The sequence below is a fragment of the Erinaceus europaeus genome, chromosome 12, assembly GCF_950295315.1.
Source record: "Erinaceus europaeus chromosome 12, mEriEur2.1, whole genome shotgun sequence".
Classification (NCBI taxonomy): domain Eukaryota; kingdom Metazoa; phylum Chordata; class Mammalia; order Eulipotyphla; family Erinaceidae; genus Erinaceus; species Erinaceus europaeus.
The window spans coordinates 78,511,395-78,530,183 of NC_080173.1; the positions used below are offsets into that span (position 1 = coordinate 78,511,395).

At 49.4% G+C, this 18,789-nt stretch overlaps 1 protein-coding gene across 9 annotated transcripts in view; it reads left to right on the forward strand.

The window, feature by feature from the left end:
• The window catches only part of ABR (ABR activator of RhoGEF and GTPase), a 253,021-nt gene that overhangs the window by 164,171 nt on the left and 70,061 nt on the right, over positions 1-18,789 (forward strand). For 7 of the 9 annotated variants that reach the window (XM_060204094.1, XM_060204095.1, XM_060204099.1 and 4 more), the window contains 5 exons: positions 5,298-5,405; positions 8,376-8,436; positions 13,447-13,499; positions 14,082-14,222; positions 18,424-18,545. In XM_060204094.1, coding sequence (XP_060060077.1) covers positions 5,298-5,405; positions 8,376-8,436; positions 13,447-13,499; positions 14,082-14,222; positions 18,424-18,545 — 485 coding nt within the window. Of the gene's footprint in view, positions 1-5,297; positions 5,406-8,375; positions 8,437-8,713; positions 8,882-13,446; positions 13,500-14,081; positions 14,223-18,423; positions 18,546-18,789 lie in introns of those variants that run through there. The other 2 variants (XM_060204096.1, XM_007520426.3) reach the window with 2 other exon arrangements.

Below are 18,789 nucleotides of genomic sequence, written 5' to 3' on the forward strand. Positions count from 1 at the left end.
ATTAATTTGTTATAAAAAGTGAATGGGTTAATGCCTGAAAAGTGCTTGGAACATAGTAGATTTGTAAGTACTCAATAGTTAGCCATGTTCCTTACTGCTATTGCTATTGCTATTGCTATTGCTATTGTCATTAGCATTATCTGGAGGAGGTACCTATCCCATGAGGCATTTGTGGCAAGGAAACACCTAGCTTCTGGTTCTGGTGAACCCAGAGTGCTTTCCCCAGTCATTACTCCAGCTTGGTCCCAGGAGCCTGAATTAATTGATTAGGTGGGGTCTCCTCCTCAGCCCTCAGAACAGGGGTGTGGAAGGGGTGTGGAAGGGGTGTGGAAGGGTGTAGTCCTAGGCATAGTGAAATGATTATCCAGGGTTATCAGGATCCTCAATGGTTAGCTCCAAGGGCCTGATCATGAATTTGCTGGTCCCTCTTCTCCCCTCCAACCCCATCCCAGCATCATGCACCTTGGGACTGCAGGTTTGGCAGGGCATAGTGGAGCCTGAGCTGGCCAGGCATCTGGAAGCCAGTCTTTTCAGCTGGTATCTGGGTATTTGATTATCCATTACCCATAGAAGGGAATTAGCATCCCTGCTATTTGTTTTATGAGATCATATCAGTGCCAGGCCCCTGTTTCCAGGCAACCTACACTTCCTTGTTGATCATGTTGCCAGGCCCATTGTGGGATCCCACAGGCTAGTGTGCATTGTGGAGGTGGCCATGCCTGGGCTGGCCGGTGACCTACCAGGCAGCTCACCCTCTATTCCTCCTGTGGACAGTGGGATGGGAGCTAGGTGTTCTAACTGGGTATCCAGTCTTTAGCCTTCCATGGGAAAGGGGCACAAAGAAAAGACATGGCAATAATTGTCACTTTTGTGTAGGAAGTGACTGTCCAGCACGTCTTCTGTAGAATGGGACACCTGTGAGCCAGTACTCACCCCTGGAAAAGGGAGTAGCTTTGTGCCTTCTGCCCCTTTCCCAAAATTGCTGTTTGAAAAGCCAGGCCTATCTGATGCAGGTTCTACAAGCTCAGCTCTCTCCACCTTGCTTCTCCATGAGCATCCTAGTTCTGACTTTCTTCTCTAACTTTTCCAAACCCCCCCGTTAGGTTCCTTGGAAGACTCTGTCTCTAACTTGGGGATCTCTAGATAACTTACCCCACTTCTTTGGGTATTTGAGGAGCCCAAGACTTCCGCAGAAAGCAGAGTGGTCCGCAGTGGAACTCCAGGCAGCCCGCTTTCCCCTGCCGCAGCTGAGCTACCTCTGTGCCTCATTGGGAAGAAAATGTACACCAGAAAATCTAGGGAATATTGTAGTAAACAACTGTCAACTGTATACTCACCTCCCAGAAATAAACTTTGAAGATATTAATGAGGAAAATTTTTTTTTTTTTGGTCATCACCAAGGTTTCATTGTTCCAGGCTGACTTTTTCAGAGAGAGTGAGAGACAACACTGCACCTCAGCTTCCTCCAGTGTGGTGGGGGCTGGGCTTGAACCTGGGTCACATCCATGATAAAGCAGCCACCCTCCCAAGTGGGAGCCATAGGAAAAACTTGTTATTAATCAAGAAAAGAAAGCGGGACTAGCCAGAAGATAGCTTCCTCAATGAAGCACAGACTTTACCATGCACAAGTACCAGGGCTGGAGCTTCAGAAGTGGTGGTGGTGGCTCTCCTCTCTCTCTTTCTCTTTCTCTGTCTTCCACCCTCTGTCTGAAAAGAAAAAAAAACAAAACATACATATTTATAAATATAGAGGCCAGATGGTGGTGCACTTGGTTAAGCGCTCACATTACAGTGAGCAAGGACCCAGGTTCAAGCCCCTGGTCCCCACCTGCAGGAGGGACGCTTCACGAGTGGTGAAGGGCTGCAGGTGTCTCTCTGTCTCTCTCTCTCTCCCCTCCCCTCTCAATTTCTCTCTGTTTCAATATAATAATTAAAAATAAATAGATAAATAAAAGATATAGGGGGATGGGAGAGAGAGCACGCCAAGTGGTGGCATGTGTGTTCACCTGGTTGAACGCACATGTTACAATGCAAAAGAACCTAGGTTCAGGCCCCCAGACCCTACTTGGGGGGGGGGGTAGCTTGGCAAGTGGGGAAGCAATGCTGCAAGTCTCTCTCTTTCTCCATCTCTATCTTCCCCTCCCCTCTTGATTTCAGTCTGTATCAAATAAATAAAATATTTTTAAGAGAATTTTAAAAGGATTATTAAAAAAAAAAAGTCTTCCAGGAGTGGTGGAGTCACACAGGTGTAAAACCCCAGCAAACCCCTTGCTGGATGGGAGGAGCACAGCAAATGAAATCTTTTCCTCCCTCACCCTTTCTTCTTGCTCTTTTGCTCAAGCTGGAAGCAGCCACTGACATGAATGAACTTTAGTTGTTTTTTTACCGCTTATCTGTATCATTTTATGGCATTGCACTTTCCAGTAGCCCTTCCTATTCATGGGTTCCATAGATTCAACCAACTGCAGCAGAATATGAGGGCTATGTAGTAAGCCTGTGATGGTTGCAACATATGTAAAGTCTTTCTTTCCATGTCTTTCTTTTCTTTTCTTTTTTTAAGATTTTATTTATTTATGAGGAAGATAGGAGGAGAGAGAAAGAACCAGACATCACTTAGGCACATGTGTTGCGGGGAATCAAACTCAGGACATCATGCTTGAGAGCCCAAAGCTTTACCACTGTGCCACCTCCCGGACCACTTATGTCTTTATTTTCTAAACAGTATAGTTTAGTGGCTATTTACATAGCATTTGTATTATACTAGATATGATAATGAGTCTGGAGATTATTTAAAGTATGTGGGAGGCTGTGCCTAGGTTAAATGCAAATATTTCACCTCTTTATGTAAGGAGCTTGAGTACCTGTGGATTTGGGTTCAGTGGGCACCTGGAGTCAGTCCTCCATGAATACCAAGTGACAACTTTACTTTTTTTTTTGCCTCCAGGGTTACTGCTGGGGCTCAGTGCCTGTACTACGAATCCACTGCTCCTGGCTGCCATTTTTTCCATTTTGTTGTTGTTGTGGGATAGGACAGAGAGAAATTGAGAGAGGAAGGGAAGACAGAGAGGGGGAGAGAAAGACAGACATCTGCAGACCTGTTTCACCACTCGTGAAGTGACACCCCCCCCCCCGCAGGTGGGGAGCTGGGGGCTTGAACCGGGATCCTTACTCCAGTCCTTGCGCTTTGCGCCACGTGTGCTTAATACACTGCGCTACCACCTGACACCTGTTTTTATTTATTTATTATTGGCTAGAGACAGAGAGGAATTGAAAGGAGAGGGGTAGACAGATACCTGCAGCCCTGCTCCACCACTCGTGAAGCTTTCCCCCTGCAGGTGGGGACCAGGGACTTGAGCCTGCAACCTTACACAGTGCAATGTGTGCGCTTAACCAGGTGCGCCGCCACCTGGCCCCCCTTACTTCTCTTTTTAAAGAAAGAATGTTATATATCATATTTTACAATTTTTGTGATTCAGTTACCTACTCATCATCAATTCATTTGTTTTGAAAATTGGTGTTACTGTACATACACCTAGTCAGTGTCTGTCTGTTTTTGCCACCAGGGTTATTGCTAGGGTTTGCTGCCTGCAGGATGATTCTGCTGGTCCCAGTGGCCTTTTTGTTTTTTACTTTCTTTTTTCCCCCTGATAAGAGACAGAGAAAAATAGGGGGGGGGGGAGGAGACACCTACAGCACTGGTCTACTGCTCATGAAGCTTCTCCCCTGCCAGTGGGAACCTGGGACTTGAACTTACCATTCTTTCTTGATGTCTCTGGGACTCACCACTTCAAGTAGACTTTTTCATATAAAGACAAAAGGAGAGGAGGAAAGACACCATAGCTCCAAAACTTCCTCTGGTGTGGTGGGGGGCAGCTGAAACCTGGGTTGTGCACATGACAAAGCAGGCACACAGTCCAGGTGAGCTCTCTTGTCAAGCCTAGTTAGTGCATTTTTTACCTGCAGTGTGTGTGACTTCTCCTTTTTGCTAGCATGCGTTTCAAGTCTTTTCCATAGAAACAGGATGAGGCAGTGCAGACCTTTGCTCATACAGCTGCAAGCTTCTCTAGAGCAGCACTTGCCAACAGATAGGGTGCAAGCCACCTCGGTCATTTTCTAGTAATGATACTGTGTTTAGCCCAACAGGTCCAAATTATGAGCATTTTGACGTGCAAAAGGTATTTGTAAGTTAGTGAGGCTGCTTACTTTCTCTTACGTACGAAGTCTGAAGTTCATCGTGTGTTTCGCACTTGCAGCATGCCTCAGTTTGGACAAGTCACACTGCAAGTGCTCAGCCCCCACCTGTAGCTGAGGGCTCCTACGTTTGACAGCGGCTCTCTGGGTTCTGTATGTGGCAGTGGATTTGCTAGGCAGTAGGCTGAGCTGTGTGTATTTTCAACTTCATTGGTTAGGAACAAAGTGCTTTGCAAATCAGTGTGCTCTTTCACACCCCCACAAGCTGACTATAAAAGTTCCTGTTTCTTTGCATTCTTGCCAGTGCTTGATATCATTAGGATTTTTACAAGTGGGCTAGAGTGATGGGTATGAAATAATCTCTCGTTGGTTTTTTAACTAGAATCTCCTTCCACCCTTTGCTCCCTTGAGCACAGAGAAGGCTCTCTGTAAATATTGGAAGAAATGAATTAACCTCGGTTTCCTCTTCTACAGAAAGGGATAGTGGCTTCTGTTCTGTCCCCCAGACAGGAGGGGGAGGCTCTGTGTGGTTGTAAATCATGGAAAGCTTGGTGTTGCGTTCAGAGTGGCATGCAGATCTGTAATGAGGCATGTCTTCAGGCTCCTAGGAGCTTAAGGAGATAGGGACAAAGACCTCGAGACCCTGGGAAGTGGGACTGCACCTTTAAATGCTATGCTGCACACTCAGCATGGGTTACACATGCCCACCCCACTCCCACCTTTCCCTGATGCAGCTAATTCCAAGATGTGAAACAAGTGTGAGGCATTATGGGGCTTCAAACCCTGCAAGACCTTGTTAATGCTAAATAAAGCTAAATATGCGATGAGCTGAATTTCTAGCTTGCCAACTAGGGCCCTGCTCTGCCTCCATACCCTCTTTACCCCCTTATTAACCTCATTGGACGAACCAGTTTCCATGGGAACTGTCAAGTTCAAAGAGATCCTGTAGTATGCTCATCCTGCCTTTCCCCTCTGTCCCCAGCTAGCCCTTTGGAGCTGAGTTAGATGTTCTGAGTGTTGGGGGAACTCCAGGTGCTCTGGTTTTTATCCATTCATTAATCCTCTTTTCCCATCTTACTTCACCCTTCTCTGTCTTGTCTTGTCAGGCCAGCCAGCTTGGTGTGTACAAAGCATTTGTGGATAACTACAAAGTGGCTCTGGAGACAGCTGAGAAATGCAGCCAGTCCAACAACCAGTTCCAGAAGATCTCAGAGGTGGGCAGCTCCCCGTCCAGCCACCCCTATGACTCTGGGCTTGGGGGGGCCAAGGGGGGCCGTGCAGAGCCCTCTAGCCTTTGGGCCTCTTCTCCCCTGTTTGTCAGTCAAGAAAACGGTTCCCAAGATGAGTAATGCTTAGGCTGACATTTGCTTTCTTGCACTTGACATTTTCCCTCTTAATATAAGAATATCAATTTGTTTGATTTGGTTATTTTGTTTTAGGTTGGAAAGAGGAACAGGAGAGACTGAAAAAAAAGAAAGAAAAGAAAAACAGGCAGTCTTCTCCCACACTGTGGTGACCTTGAGCAAGTCACTTCCCTTCCCTTGACCTTTGTTTCCTCTTCTGTAGAATGAGGTCTAGGTCACTCCGGCTCATTCTGAACTTGCCTGATAAAAACATGACAAGAACCAGGGGGATACTGTCTAATATGTTGATCTTTGGGTACCTTCTTAGCAACTTCAATTCAAATAGTTTGGAAAAGGACCCGGGAGTCTGTATTTTTAACATGGTTCCCTGGTAACTTTTATATTCTGGAAGATTTGTGGAAGTCTACTCTAGGTGGTTCTCTAAGATCCTTGCAATCCTACAAACAGAAAAGACAGAGGCACTTGTGGTGAAGCCCTAGACTCTCCAAATGGAAGAATTCTTGTCCCTGCTGCTGCCTTCTCTCTGGGGCAGAGGTGGCACTTACTGCTCTCTATACTTCTATTCAGGAAATAGAAGGGAGGATCTCTTAAGTCTGATAGGAGCCCAGCCCACATTACCCCTCTAGCCAAAAAGATCTCGGTAACACCCCACACACCACTCACTGCATCGCCACAGCACCCAGCTCAGAGAACAAGAACTCTTGGTATATGGGAGGGTTTTAGAAGTCCCATCTCATAGCCACCACCACCACCACCACCACCACCACCACCACCACCCTTTGCTTTTCCCTCTCAGTTCTGATGCCAGAAAGGTTGGTGGATATGAGGTGGTTTTTGAGAAACTGCTAGACTACAGATGAGACCCAAGTTTAAAGTCAACCAAGAAGCGTTCAACTCCAATAAGACTTAAACAGATAAAAGTGAAAATGTCAGTTTGATTCCTAGGAAAAGCCAAACTGAAAACATGTAGACTGACAGCTGCAGCCACATTGGACTAACTAACTTTTCCTCTCCACGGTTAAATGTTGGAGGGTAGGGTAAGCAGAGAGGAGAGCTGGGCTCAGTTTCCTTTCCCAAACCCAAGGGTCAGATGAGTCACCCTCCACTTAGGAGGATGGCATGAAGGGTGGGGAAGTCATAAAGCTGGAAGACTGGTACTTCCCCTCCAGGCTCCTGATCATCCCTGGGAACAGGCTGGGATCCCCTGCCAAGGCTGTCCCAGGCTTGCAGTCCCCTGTGATGAGTGTGGGGTCTCCTTGTAGTCTGGGCTGACCTCTTGTATTCTATGGCTGGCATGAGACTGCCTGCCCCCTACCCCAACACACACACACAGTTATCCCCAAGTACCTCTCAGTGCCTGCTGCCTCCAAGGGCAAAGCTGGGCTGTGGCCTGCTGCCTGGTGGCTTCTCACCCTGATTCATGTGCTGATGCTGCCACTTCCTGCTGGTACTGCCACTTAATTACTGCAATTAGGCACTTCTCTATAGCCAGAGCTATTTCATACCTCGAGGCTGTGCTGGAGGGGGGTGTGGAGAAGAGTTTCCTAAAACTGGGAATCCAGACCCTAGCCACAGACATAGCATTAAGGAGCTTGACTAACCACCCCACCCCACCCCACAACTGTCTTCCCCATGACAACCCCATGTCCCAGGCTCATAGTCCCTAGGGACTTTCTCTCTAGAAACAGCCTGAGGCATAAGTAGGAAATGTGGGGCTTCCATTGCCTGGGCATTTCCTCCTCACTGGCAGAACTGGCAGTATCACTTGGTACCTGACCTTGGCCTCACCTCAGTCCTCTTTCGGCTGACACCCCCCACCCCCAAACTCCCTCCTGTACTCAGCCTTCCAGGTAGGGATTGCATTACAGCTTCATTTGCAGGTCATTCTATCCGATGGCAAATGCTGGGGGTGGAGCCTCTCTTTTCTCTCTCTCTAAAGGTGGACAGAAGAGGTTTGGATCAGATTAGCCATCCCTAGAATCTGTGCCCAGCACTGGCTGTCCAGTCACTTTGCATGGGATCCAGAAAGGGTGCTGTCTTTTCCTTCTCTCAGTTTTCTCTGATGTGCAGGTGCCAGTGGGTGGGTTCCTGTGGGTATGAGCAGGATCTAGCCTGGACAGCCTTATGGAGCTGCAGGTGTGTGGGAACCCTTGTTCCTTATTTCAAAGGCTTCACATGCCCCAGAGACCAGGAGGCACTGCCTGCCTGCCTGCCCACTCCTGTCTGCTATGGCTGATGTGAAGAGACCCCAAGGACTGGCTGTTGGCAGGAAGGGATAGTAATGGGGGGGGGATGTTAGGAAAGGGTCCATATCTCTCTCCCTCTCTTTTAACTTTATTGAATTTAAAAGGACAGAGAGAAACTAAGAGGGAGAGAGAGAGACAGAAAGGTACCTGCAGCACTGCTTCACTACAGCCTTCCTCCTGTAGGTGGAAACAGGGAGGCTTGAACCCAGGTCCTTGTGCACAGTAATGTGTGCACTTTACCAGGTGCAACACCACCTGGCCCAGAGGGTCCTTCTCTTGCCTCTGTTCACTCTCTGGAAATCCCTCAGGAGGTGTATTATTTAGATGATGGCTCTGAGAAGCCCTGTAGTCTGTCTCCTTGGGTATGTAGAGTCCCTCTTTCTTGCCCACATCCAGTGCTGGAATCCAGGCTCTAGGAATTCATGGATGCAGTAGAGGGAGATACAAGCCTGTTGGCCTTTGTCTCTCTCCTCATACTTGCACCCCTGGATTTCAGAGCCCATCTTCTTGTCCTGCTTATGATGGGGGTGGGAGTCAGCAGACCATGTAGTGATTCCTCTCCTCTGTTTGGCAGGAACTCAAAGTGAAAGGTCCCAAGGACTCCAAGGACAGCCACACATCAGTCACCATGGAAGGTACTTTGGAGAGCGGGCTGTGAACAGTCACCTTCCTTTGTCTGGCTGGTGCACTCCCGGGCTCTGGCTGAGTGTGTGTGAATGTGTGATTGTGTGAGCTTTCACACACACTGTGAGGAGCCCAACCTCCGTACCCAGGCAGCTGTCCCCAGGCAGCCGGCCAGCTACAAACGTGCTCCTCTTTAGAATGCCAGCAGGCGGCTCTTTCCCCTCCTCCTCCTCCTCTTCCCCCCTCCTCCCACCTCTCCACACGCCTCCCTTCCCCCTTGCTAGAGGAGCACTCTGAAGCGGCTGCCTGATGCTGGAAGCCGGAACAGCCGCAGCCGGCAAGGTGGCTGAGTGTCGGGGCTGCTGAGAGAGCGATGGCCGCACGGTCCTGTCAAGGGGACGGAGGCTGCCATGGAAATCCTCCTTATCATCCGCTTCTGCTGTAACTGCACCTATGGTAACCCAGGCCCCCTCTACTTGGAGGCGGTGCCTCTTCCCACCTCTGGGGGCTGGCCGGAGTAGCTTAGGGGACAGCCAGGAGGGGAGCCGGCACCCGTGGCTGGATCTACCCCCATTCTGGCCAGCTTCCAGCCTGGAGAGGAAGTCTGGGGGGGGGGGGAACTCCTCAGGGAAAAGGTGGCTTTGTAATAGGAGGAACAAGCTGGCAGGACCCAGGTACCACCCCCAGACTCTCTGAGAAGCTTGTGGCTTAGCTTGAGAGGCTGTGGTAACTTCCTGGAAAGGTGGTTCAGGAGAGCAGGTGACCGCACCACACCTGCAGGCATGGCAACCCGGGGACCATGGGAGGGTCACCGGGAGCCAGTCAGAGAATGACAGATGGTCTGGACAGCAGGGCCTTGGACTGGGAGGGTGCGGTTCAGGGGAGAAGTTGGGAGTTTCTTTGTTTCCAGAGAGAGGTGAAGCTGAGCGGGCAGGGTATTGTGTGCTTGGAGTGCACATTCTCCATCAGAACAGCAGCACTTGGCAGAACATGGATGCAGCTGGGAGAGCTGGAAGGAGTCGGCTTACTCCCTGGAGGTTGGCGGGGGCTTGTTTCTGGCCCCTGGAAGCCAACCCTCAAGCTGGGGTCTTGCTGTGTGGTGTCGAAGGTGTTTGGGGAATGCGGGTGCCAGAGGGGGGCGTGGCAGGCTGTCACTTTGTGAAGGTCACACAACCACTGGAGCAGGACAGGGCCACAGAGCATCCTCTGTGCTGCTCCCTCCAGCAGAAGGTCCTGGAACAGGTGCTTGCTGCCAGCCTGGCTCCTTCTCAGTAGAGGCTGAAACAGGCCTTGACAGAGGTGTCAGGAAGCCAGGGAGCAAGGAGTGCTTGAAGAATGACCCCCAGCTGCCTTGAGCAGAGGCCTGGGAGTCAGGGGCTATCTCCAGGCCAGTTGCTCTGGGCCACATGTGTGTCAGATACCAGGTAGCAATCTGGGTTTAGGTCTTTCCAGTTCCCTCCCACCAGGCATTTTGTCTCCACACCCTTCTCAGTCACTTCGCTTTCACATCTCCGTGGTAACCTGGAGCTCCTTGCTGAGGGTTGAATGGAGAGGGCTGGCAGTTTGCTGGAGGAGAGGTGATGAGTTTTCCAGGCTTGAAGGCCACTGTGTCAGACCTGTTGGTGCTCTCATTCTCAGGCTGTCCTGGGTGGAAGACCCCTCATGGTAGAAGTTACCCATCAAGGCACCCACTTCTGACACCCAGTAGGACTACTGTGGGAGTTCTAGTTGTAGTTAGCAGATGTCCTGGGTCCCCAACCCTGAGCTTAGGTTCTTCCAGGCTGGAGTCAAGGGGAGAGCTGGACTAGAAACTGCCCTGTGTGAAGATCGGAGAGGAAATCCTCTTGTTGTTTCAACCTGGGTGCTGGTTAAGCCTCTGCTCTGACAGTGTCGGCATGTTGGTCCTTTGTTTCTTCCTTCCCCAAAAGGAAGCTTAATCTTGAAGGAGGAAACATGTTGTGTTTTAGAGATTTATTTCTCTTCTTGACAAGAAAACCAGAGTATCACTCTGGCAAATGCAGTTCCTGGAAATGAACCCAAGGCTTCTAGCAGGCAAGGCTGGCCCTCTCCTGATGGGCCTGCTCCTTGGCAGCAGGAAGCTCAGCCTTAATGAAGCAGGCCCAGGTCCTAGATTTCAGAGTTCCTTTGGTCCCTGACATACTGTATTTGAAGTTAGCTTTTAAAAAAAAAAAAATGTATTTATTCCCTTTTGTTGCTCTTGTTGTTTGATTGTGTAGTTATTGTTGTTGTTGTCATTGTTGAATAGGACAGAGAGAAATGGAGAGAAGAAGGGAAGACAGAGAGGGGGAGAGAAAGATAGACACCTGCAGACCTGCTTCACCACCTGTGAAGCGACTCCCCTGCAGGTGGGGAGCCGGGGGCTCGAACCGGGATCCTTGATTCAGTCCTTGCACCTTGCGCCTTGCGCCACCTGCGCTTAACCTGCTGCGCTACCACCCGACTCCCTGGAGTTAGCTTTTTTACTTGGGAGTAAGAAGAAACTGAACCCTGGCTGACCACAGTGGGTAGAGTCTTCTCAGGCCCTTCAAGGGATGCTAGTCCTGTGTCTGTGTAGCTGCCTCCACAGTTAGGTTCTGATACCCATTCTTCAGGGCTCTGTGCCAAAGGTTCTAGGGCTGCAAAGGGAAGTCATGGGTGACCCAGTTCCCTAAGGCTCACCTGGCAGCCAGAGAAATCTACCCACTCCTTGGGGACTTTTCCCAGGCTTCTTCCCAAGGGTCACTGTGCTTTTGTGGGTGCTGCCCTCCCCTATAGAAGAGGGCATCTAGACGTTCATAACAGGCGGATGCTACAGAGCTCACTCCATAGTCTCAGTCAAGTGGTCTTTTGGGGTGACTACAGGTATATTAATAACCCCTCTGAAATCCAAGCCACCATTTGTGCAGACTGCTGAACTTAGTCAGAAACCTCTTTCTCCAGGGAGGGACATAGGGAGCTGACACTGTGGGGTGTCAGCTTTCTCCCTGCTGGAACTCTAGGGCCCACCCTGGCAGGTGTCTGCTGAACTTGCACTTTCTCTTAGATTCCTGAGGTTCTCAGGGTGTGACTTTTTCCCCCTGAAGATGAGCTGAGCCACAGGTGGGTACCCTAGACATCCAGAGCACTGGATTTCCCCTGGGCTGGTCACAGGGCTCTAGTCTCGCTGACCCATGATCCCCAAACTTGATTTTGTTCATTCTAGCTGTCATCCCCCATGGAGAGAGATTTTAGAAGTGGCTCAATTTATAAAGGGCTATACCTAAGTCATGGGAAGTGTGTTTGCATAAAGTGGTGGTTTCCAACTCTCAATATACATCAGAATAAGCAAAGGAGCTTTTTAAAAGTACAGATCGAGGGTCTCTTCTAGTAGGGAATGGGATTAAGTTGGTGGGGGTTGGGTCAGTGGCTGTTCTGAATGGGCAGCCAAGCCAACACTGCTGGTATTTGCTGGTGGCATATCCCCGAAATTGCATCCTCTCCACAGCCAGCAGATTGTTCCCTGAAGTGTCTATTAGTGATGCACAGAGCATTTATAGCTAGGGCTTTGGGAGACTGGCTTGGGGGCTGGTGAGGACATGAGTGCCAGCTCTGGGACCTGTCAGCCTGGTCCTATGGGACACCCACTCTAGGGTTCTCCTTCCCAGATAGCACCCTGCCTCTTAGTGTTCCAGTGGCAGGGGGACAGATACCATGATCCCAGAGACAGAGACATGCAGGTGCAGGGCTAAAGTTGAACCTCCCAGGCTGGTAGGGGCAATGCACAGCTGTGTGCAGGAAGCTCCAGAAGCATGGCCAGCTGCCATCATCACCTGTCTCAGCTGAACCCCAGAAAGACTGTTGAGTGTCCTGACTGCAGGGGGTAGGGGTGAGGGATGTCAAATGGGGCCCTGCTGAGTTTGCATTTTCCCAGCCTCTTCATGCTTCTCCTTTGAATTCCTCCTGGAAATCTTTCCCTCCCAGCTGTCACTTGTCTGAGAGCAGAGCTTTTCTCTAGAGTGCCAGCCTGCCTCCCTGTCCCTCAATCTGTCCTATGTTGTCTGGGGGCTTGAAGGTATGTAGGAAAGGGTTTTTTCTTTCTTTTTTTCTTTATTGGGGGATTAATGGTTTACAGTCAACAGTAAAATGCAGTAGTTGGTACATGTGTAACATCTCCGAGTTTTCCACATAACATTACAACCCTCCACCTAGGTCCTCCTCCACCACCATCTTCCAGGACCGAAATACTTCCCTCCCTCCTGCCCCACAGTCCTTTACTTTGGTGCAGTACACCAAATCCAGTAGAAGGGTCTTTCTTTTTTACATAAAGAATTATTTTTTAATTTTTTATTCATTATTGGATAAAGACAGAGAAATGGAGAGGGGAGGGGAGATAGAGAGGGAGAGAGACAGAGAGACACCTACAGCCCTGCTTCGCCACTCATGAAGCTTTCCCCCTACAGGTGGGGACTGGGGGCTCGAACCTGGGTCCTTGTGCATTGTAATGTGAGTGCTTAACCAGGTGTACCACTGCCTGGCCCCTGAAGGGGCCTTTCTAAGGGAGCCAAAGCCACTTGTGTAGATTAGGACTCATGTCATTCCTAGCTGGTCATGTCAGGACCAGAGGAATATGAGAATTTGTCATTGGGCATAAAGACACCAGCCTGCCTAGAAAAAACCATATGTCTCCTTCGCTATTCTGGAGTTCTGGTGTGACCTAGAATATGCTGGACTTCTGTGGGGTGTTGCTAGGTGTGTGAGGGTTGGAGGGCAGAGGGAAGCAAATGCACCAGTTCTGAGCCCGGTCAGACCAAGACAGACTCAAGGCAGGATGACCCTGGGGGAAATCTCATCTGGTAAGAGGTGAGTTGAGGCGGTCCAGGCAGCCATGATTGTGTGTCTGTCTGCCTGTCTGCTCATGTTGCCTGGCTTGCCCTGGGGTGAAAGTGGAGGTGTGAGTTGTTTCAGAACCCACTTTAGCCTCCTGAGGAGAGTGTCCAAGTAGGGAAGCCAAATTTCATCTGACCTGTCTCCTACCCCTCTAGCTCTGCTTTACAAGCCGATTGACCGAGTCACCAGGAGCACCCTGGTCCTGCACGTGAGTGTCAGCACCCTGGGTAACCAGGGAGGGACGGAGTTGGGAGACTGAGTCCAGGCCAAACATATGCAGAAGTCACTGAAAACAGCTCATTTGAGGAGTTGGGCCAAGGGTCCCTGAGCCCAACTGCGCCTGCCTGGCCTGTGGTAACCATGCCGACAGGGCCAGGGCCTAAATATAGCTTGGCTACTAAACTTGACATTTGGCCAAATGTTCCCTAGGAGGCAGGCACTTCCTCCCTCCCCACCCTCTGCCTCATGGTGTCCAGTGCCCTTGGAGCAGCTGTGGGGTGGAGAAAGGGGTGTCTCTCCCAGCTGCTTGAGGAGATAGGATTCCTCTGCATGATTCTCCCCACCAGGTGGGAAGCATGACTGTAGTAGAGATAAAGGGCCTCACTACTCCCTATCTCTATTGCTGTGACCCTAAACTTCAGTTCAGGTTTTACAAGCATGACCAGCTAAAATGTAGGTCCCCTGAACACTCCCCAAATTGCTTTCATTGAAGATTGAGGGCTCTTAATCTCACAGATATTCTCACAGAGCCCCAGAACCCTCCCGAACCCACCACCCCATCCCTTTCCAGGACCTGCTAAAGCACACACCTGTGGACCACCCAGACTACCCACTACTTCAGGATGCCCTCCGAATCTCCCAGAACTTCCTGTCCAGCATCAATGAGGACATCGACCCCCGCCGGACTGCGGTCACGACCCCCAAGGGGGAGGTGAGCTCAGGGTCCAACATAGCCTCACGCCCTGCTCCCTGCATGGACAGACACCACTGCCTTGTGTCTCATGCCTCTCCAACCCTTAACCCCATGCTCAGCCAAGGAAAGGTCTTTTTAAAAAAATATTTATTTATTCCCTTTTGTTGCCTTTGTTGTTTTATTATTGTAGTTATTATTGTTGTCATTGTTGGATAGGACAAAGAGAAATGGAGAGAGGAGGGGAAGACAGAGAGGAGGAGAGAAAGATAGACACCTGCAGACCTGCTTCACCACTTGTGAAGAGACCCCCCTACAAGTGGGGAGCCAGGGGCTCGAACCAGGATCCTTACACTGGTCCTTGCACTTCGCACTACACCACATGTGCTTAACCCGCTGCACTACCACCCGACTCCCCAAGGAGAGGTCTTTTGGCCCTCAATTGGGAGATTTAAATCCAGGGTTTCACTACTCTCCATAATAACCCGATGAGACAGAAGACAAAACTGAAGGCCTGAATAGTTTCTCCAGGGCTGACACAAGGTCTCTCAGCTGAATTCTGGAAAAAAAAAAACTGAATTTTTAAAAAATTAATGCATTTATGTGTTAACACAAGAAAGAACCAGAACATCACTCAAGCAAATGTGATGCTGGGGATTGAACTCAGGACCTCATGCAGGCAAGTCTGTGCTCATCCCTGTGCAGCCTCCCGAGCTATAGTTTTTTTATAAGATTTATTAGGGTCAGTACTATAGCTTACCTGGACAGTGTGCTCATTTTGCCATGCACATGACCCAAGTTCAAGCCTGACCCCCAGCTCATTGTGGGAAGCTTCAGTGCTGTGGTGTCTTTACGTTTCTCCCTCTGTCTCTCCCTCTGTCTCTCCCTCTGTCTCTCTCTCTCTCTCTCTCTTTCTGTATACATCTGGGGAAAAATCAAATCTCTGTTAACAAGAAAGAGGCAAAGGAAACCAAAACAGAGTATCACTCTGGAACATGCAATGCCGGAATGAGGTCAAACTCAGAACCTCTTGTTTGACAGTCCAGTACTTTATTCATCCTTCCCAGGGCTGCAGGACTGTATCCTTTATCTGGGGTTGTCTGTCTACAATCCTCACATACTATCCTCCATACCCGGGAATCTCTGGACTCTATCTCATTCTTCATTACAAAGCCCTCCACCAGGCAGTATAATATCCTTGGGAATCCCCTGGAAGATCATGGCAAAAATCTGAAGGTGATCAGCGACTCCAAGGGCACAGAAGCTCTGAGCTGCCTCTGATCAGCCTGCACAAGCAGGGGCAAGAGCTCAGGAGTTAGTCTGGCAGCAAGAAAGGCAGGCTCGGGAGGTGACTGAAGCTTTCAGCTTCCCAGGATATCCCTAAGAGGCACCTAGATATGATATGGCAGCTCCAGTTTCCTGAGGGCCCTTCTTTTTTTTTTTTTTTCCTTGCCTCCTGGGTTATTGCTGGGCTTGGTGCCTACACCATGAATCCACTGCTTCTGGGGGCCATTTTTTCCCCCTTGTTACCTTGATTGTTTTACCATTGTTGTGGTTATTATTATCATTGTTATTGATATCGTTGTTGTTGGATAGGACAGAGAGAAATGGAGAGAGGAGGGGAAGACAGAGAGAGAGAAAGAGAAAGATAGACACCTGCAGACCTGCTTCACTGCTTGTGAAGCGACTCCCCTGCAGGTGGGGAGCCAGGGGCTTGAACCCGGATCCTTACACCAGTCCTTGCGCTTTGCGCCACGTGCACTTAACCCACCATGCTACCGCCCAACCCCCCTGAGGGCCCTTCTTAACAGAGGGTGGGGTGCCCCCAGTAAAAGAAGTGATGTCAAGAAGCAGAGGGACACTAATCAGCATGGTTCAGAGGCCTAACCCACATACAGTGCTTCCTGTTCAGGAGAGCTCATTAAGTAGCATTTAGGAGTGAAGCTTGGCTGGATTTATGCTCCTTTGTTATATTGCAAGCTTCCTGTAGAGGGAAATCATGAGGGACCAGGGCTGGAGACTGGCTAATGAGGCATAGAAAACTGTCCCTGAGAGCAGTGAAACAGCTCACTTGGACAGTGCGCTCCTTTGCCATGTGCACAGCCCACGTACAAGCCCAGCCCCCACCGCGTTGAAGGAAGCTTTGCTGCTCTGGTCTCTTTTACTCTCTTTCTCTGCTGCTCTGCTTTCTCTGCCTCTGTCTTAAGGGGGAAAAGGAAAGGGGGTAGGAAAGGGAAAGGAAACTGTCCCTGTTTACAACCCTCAGCCCTGGTCTGCAAAGCTTTGGAACGTCATTGGTTGGCTTGACTCTAAGGATAACTGAACAATCCCCCAGAAGACGTAGAGCATTACATGATCAGACCATTTTACTTTCAACATATTCACCTACATATTGCAAGAAATGTAGGTCACACGGTCTCTGATACACACAGGGAAGGCTGGGGCCGATTCTAATAGTGCCAGGAGGAGCCTGCTGGCTCTGAAGGTAGAGAAGGGAAGTCTCTGGAAATTATACATGGAGCAAGGTGCTCTTGACTTTCCAGAGGCCAGGTTAGAGACAGCTGCATCCCTGCCCGCCACACACACTATCACTCCCCCGTGGAAGGTAGTTCAGAGTGTCCCCAAGGGTAACGAACGATGCCACCTAAGAGTAGTATAAACAGATCTAGGGGTGAGTTTGGAGTGCAGCTAGCTCAATTTCTTAGGATTAGTTTACAGGGGTTCCTGGAAGAGTGGAGTAGGGGCTGTTCATCCTACAGAGTAGAGAGAGACCAAGTCATCCTAGACTATGGTTCATCATGTGAGAGCCACTGTGGTGAAGAATCTTGATGGCATATTAGCTGCCAGGCATTGTTACATGTTCTGCCTAGTGGAGAAGATGTCATGACCTCCATTTTACAGATGATGAGACTAAGACTCAGAGGGGACAGGGAGCTTACCCATGATTACAGCCAGGGCAGCCCAAGAAGTAGCACAGTAGTGTTAGACTCTCAAGCATAGTGTTTCATTTTCTCTCCTTAGTATATGCCAGAGTGGTGCTCTCTCTTCTCCTCACTCTCATAAACAAATTATTTAAAAAGAAATCAAGTGCTGATCAGTGGCACACCCAGTAGAGTGCACACATTACAATGAGCAAGGACCCTGGGTCAGGCTTCCTGTCCCCACCTGTAGGAGTCAAGCCTCACAAATGGTGAGACAGTGGTACAGATGTCTCTTTTCTCTCCCTCTCTCTTCCCCTCTCCTCTCAGTTTCTCTCTGTCTTTATCAAAAAGAGGGGAAAACCAAGGGACAGGTGGTGGTGCACCTATTTGAGCGCATACTGCAGTGCACAAGGATCTAGCTTCAAGCCCTTGATCCTCATCTGCAGGAGGAATGCTTCATGAGTGGTGAAGCAGTGTACAGGTGTCCCTCTCCCTCTCCTCCCCCTTTCCCTCCCCTCTCCCCCCCCTCTCTCTCCCTCTCTCCCTCCTTCCCTCTCTATCTCCCCCTTCCCTCTCAGTTTTTCTCTGTCTCTACCCAAAATAAATAAATAAATTTTTTTAAATGTAAGGGAAAAAATGGTCTCTGGGAGTAGTGACTTCATCATTTAGGCATTGAATAGCCCTTGTGATAATCCTGGTGGCAATTTAAAAAGATAAACAAATCACAGGGGCTAAGAAGTGGTGTACCCAGTAGAGAGTGCATGTTACAATGCACAAGGACCTAGGTTTAAGCCACTAGTCCTCACCTGCAAGGAGAAAGTTTCACAAGCAGTGAAGCAGTGTAATAAGTGTCTCTCTTTTGCACTCTCACCCCCTCACCTCTTGATTACTCTCTATCTCTATCCAATAATTAAATTAAAATAAATTTAAAAATCACAGCCAGCAAGTGGCAGTCTGGATGTAAGCTTTATCAGACTGACCCCAAAGCTAGAGTTGTTTTTTTTTTTAAAGATCTTATTTATTTATTAATGAGAAAGATAGGAGGAGAGAAAGAGAGAGAGCCAGATATCACTCTGGTACATGTGCTGCCAGGGATTGAATTTGGGCCCTCCTGCTTGAGAGTCCAGTGCTTAATCTACTGCACCACCTCCTGGACCACAAAAACTAGAGTTCTTAACCACCATATACTTTGACCCCTTCCTGCTGGTCCTCCCCTCACTGGGTGGTACCCCACCTTGTGTCTGAGAGACCTGGGCTGCTGCCCCCTGAGCACTTGGGGCTGGGTGTGTGTTCTCTCTCAGACTCGGCAGCTGGTGAAGGACGGCTTCCTGGTGGAAGTGTCGGAGAGCTCCCGGAAACTGCGCCACGTCTTCCTCTTTACTGATGTCTTGCTGTGCGCTAAGCTGAAGAAGACATCTGCTGGGTAAGTGTGTGTGCATCGAGGCTGTAGGGTTCAGGGGAAGCTGGACCCCACTCCTGTGTACCCACATGGAACAGTCTGCATTTGCTTTCCATTTTAAAATACCTTAATTTTATTTCACTATGTAGACTTTTTAATTATAAAGATAATATAACCACGTTACGGGAGGGGGGAGCATAAGCATCAGTGTTCTCCTGCCATATCTCCTTCCATTAATGTTAATGTTGTGGTTTTTTTCTTTTTTCCA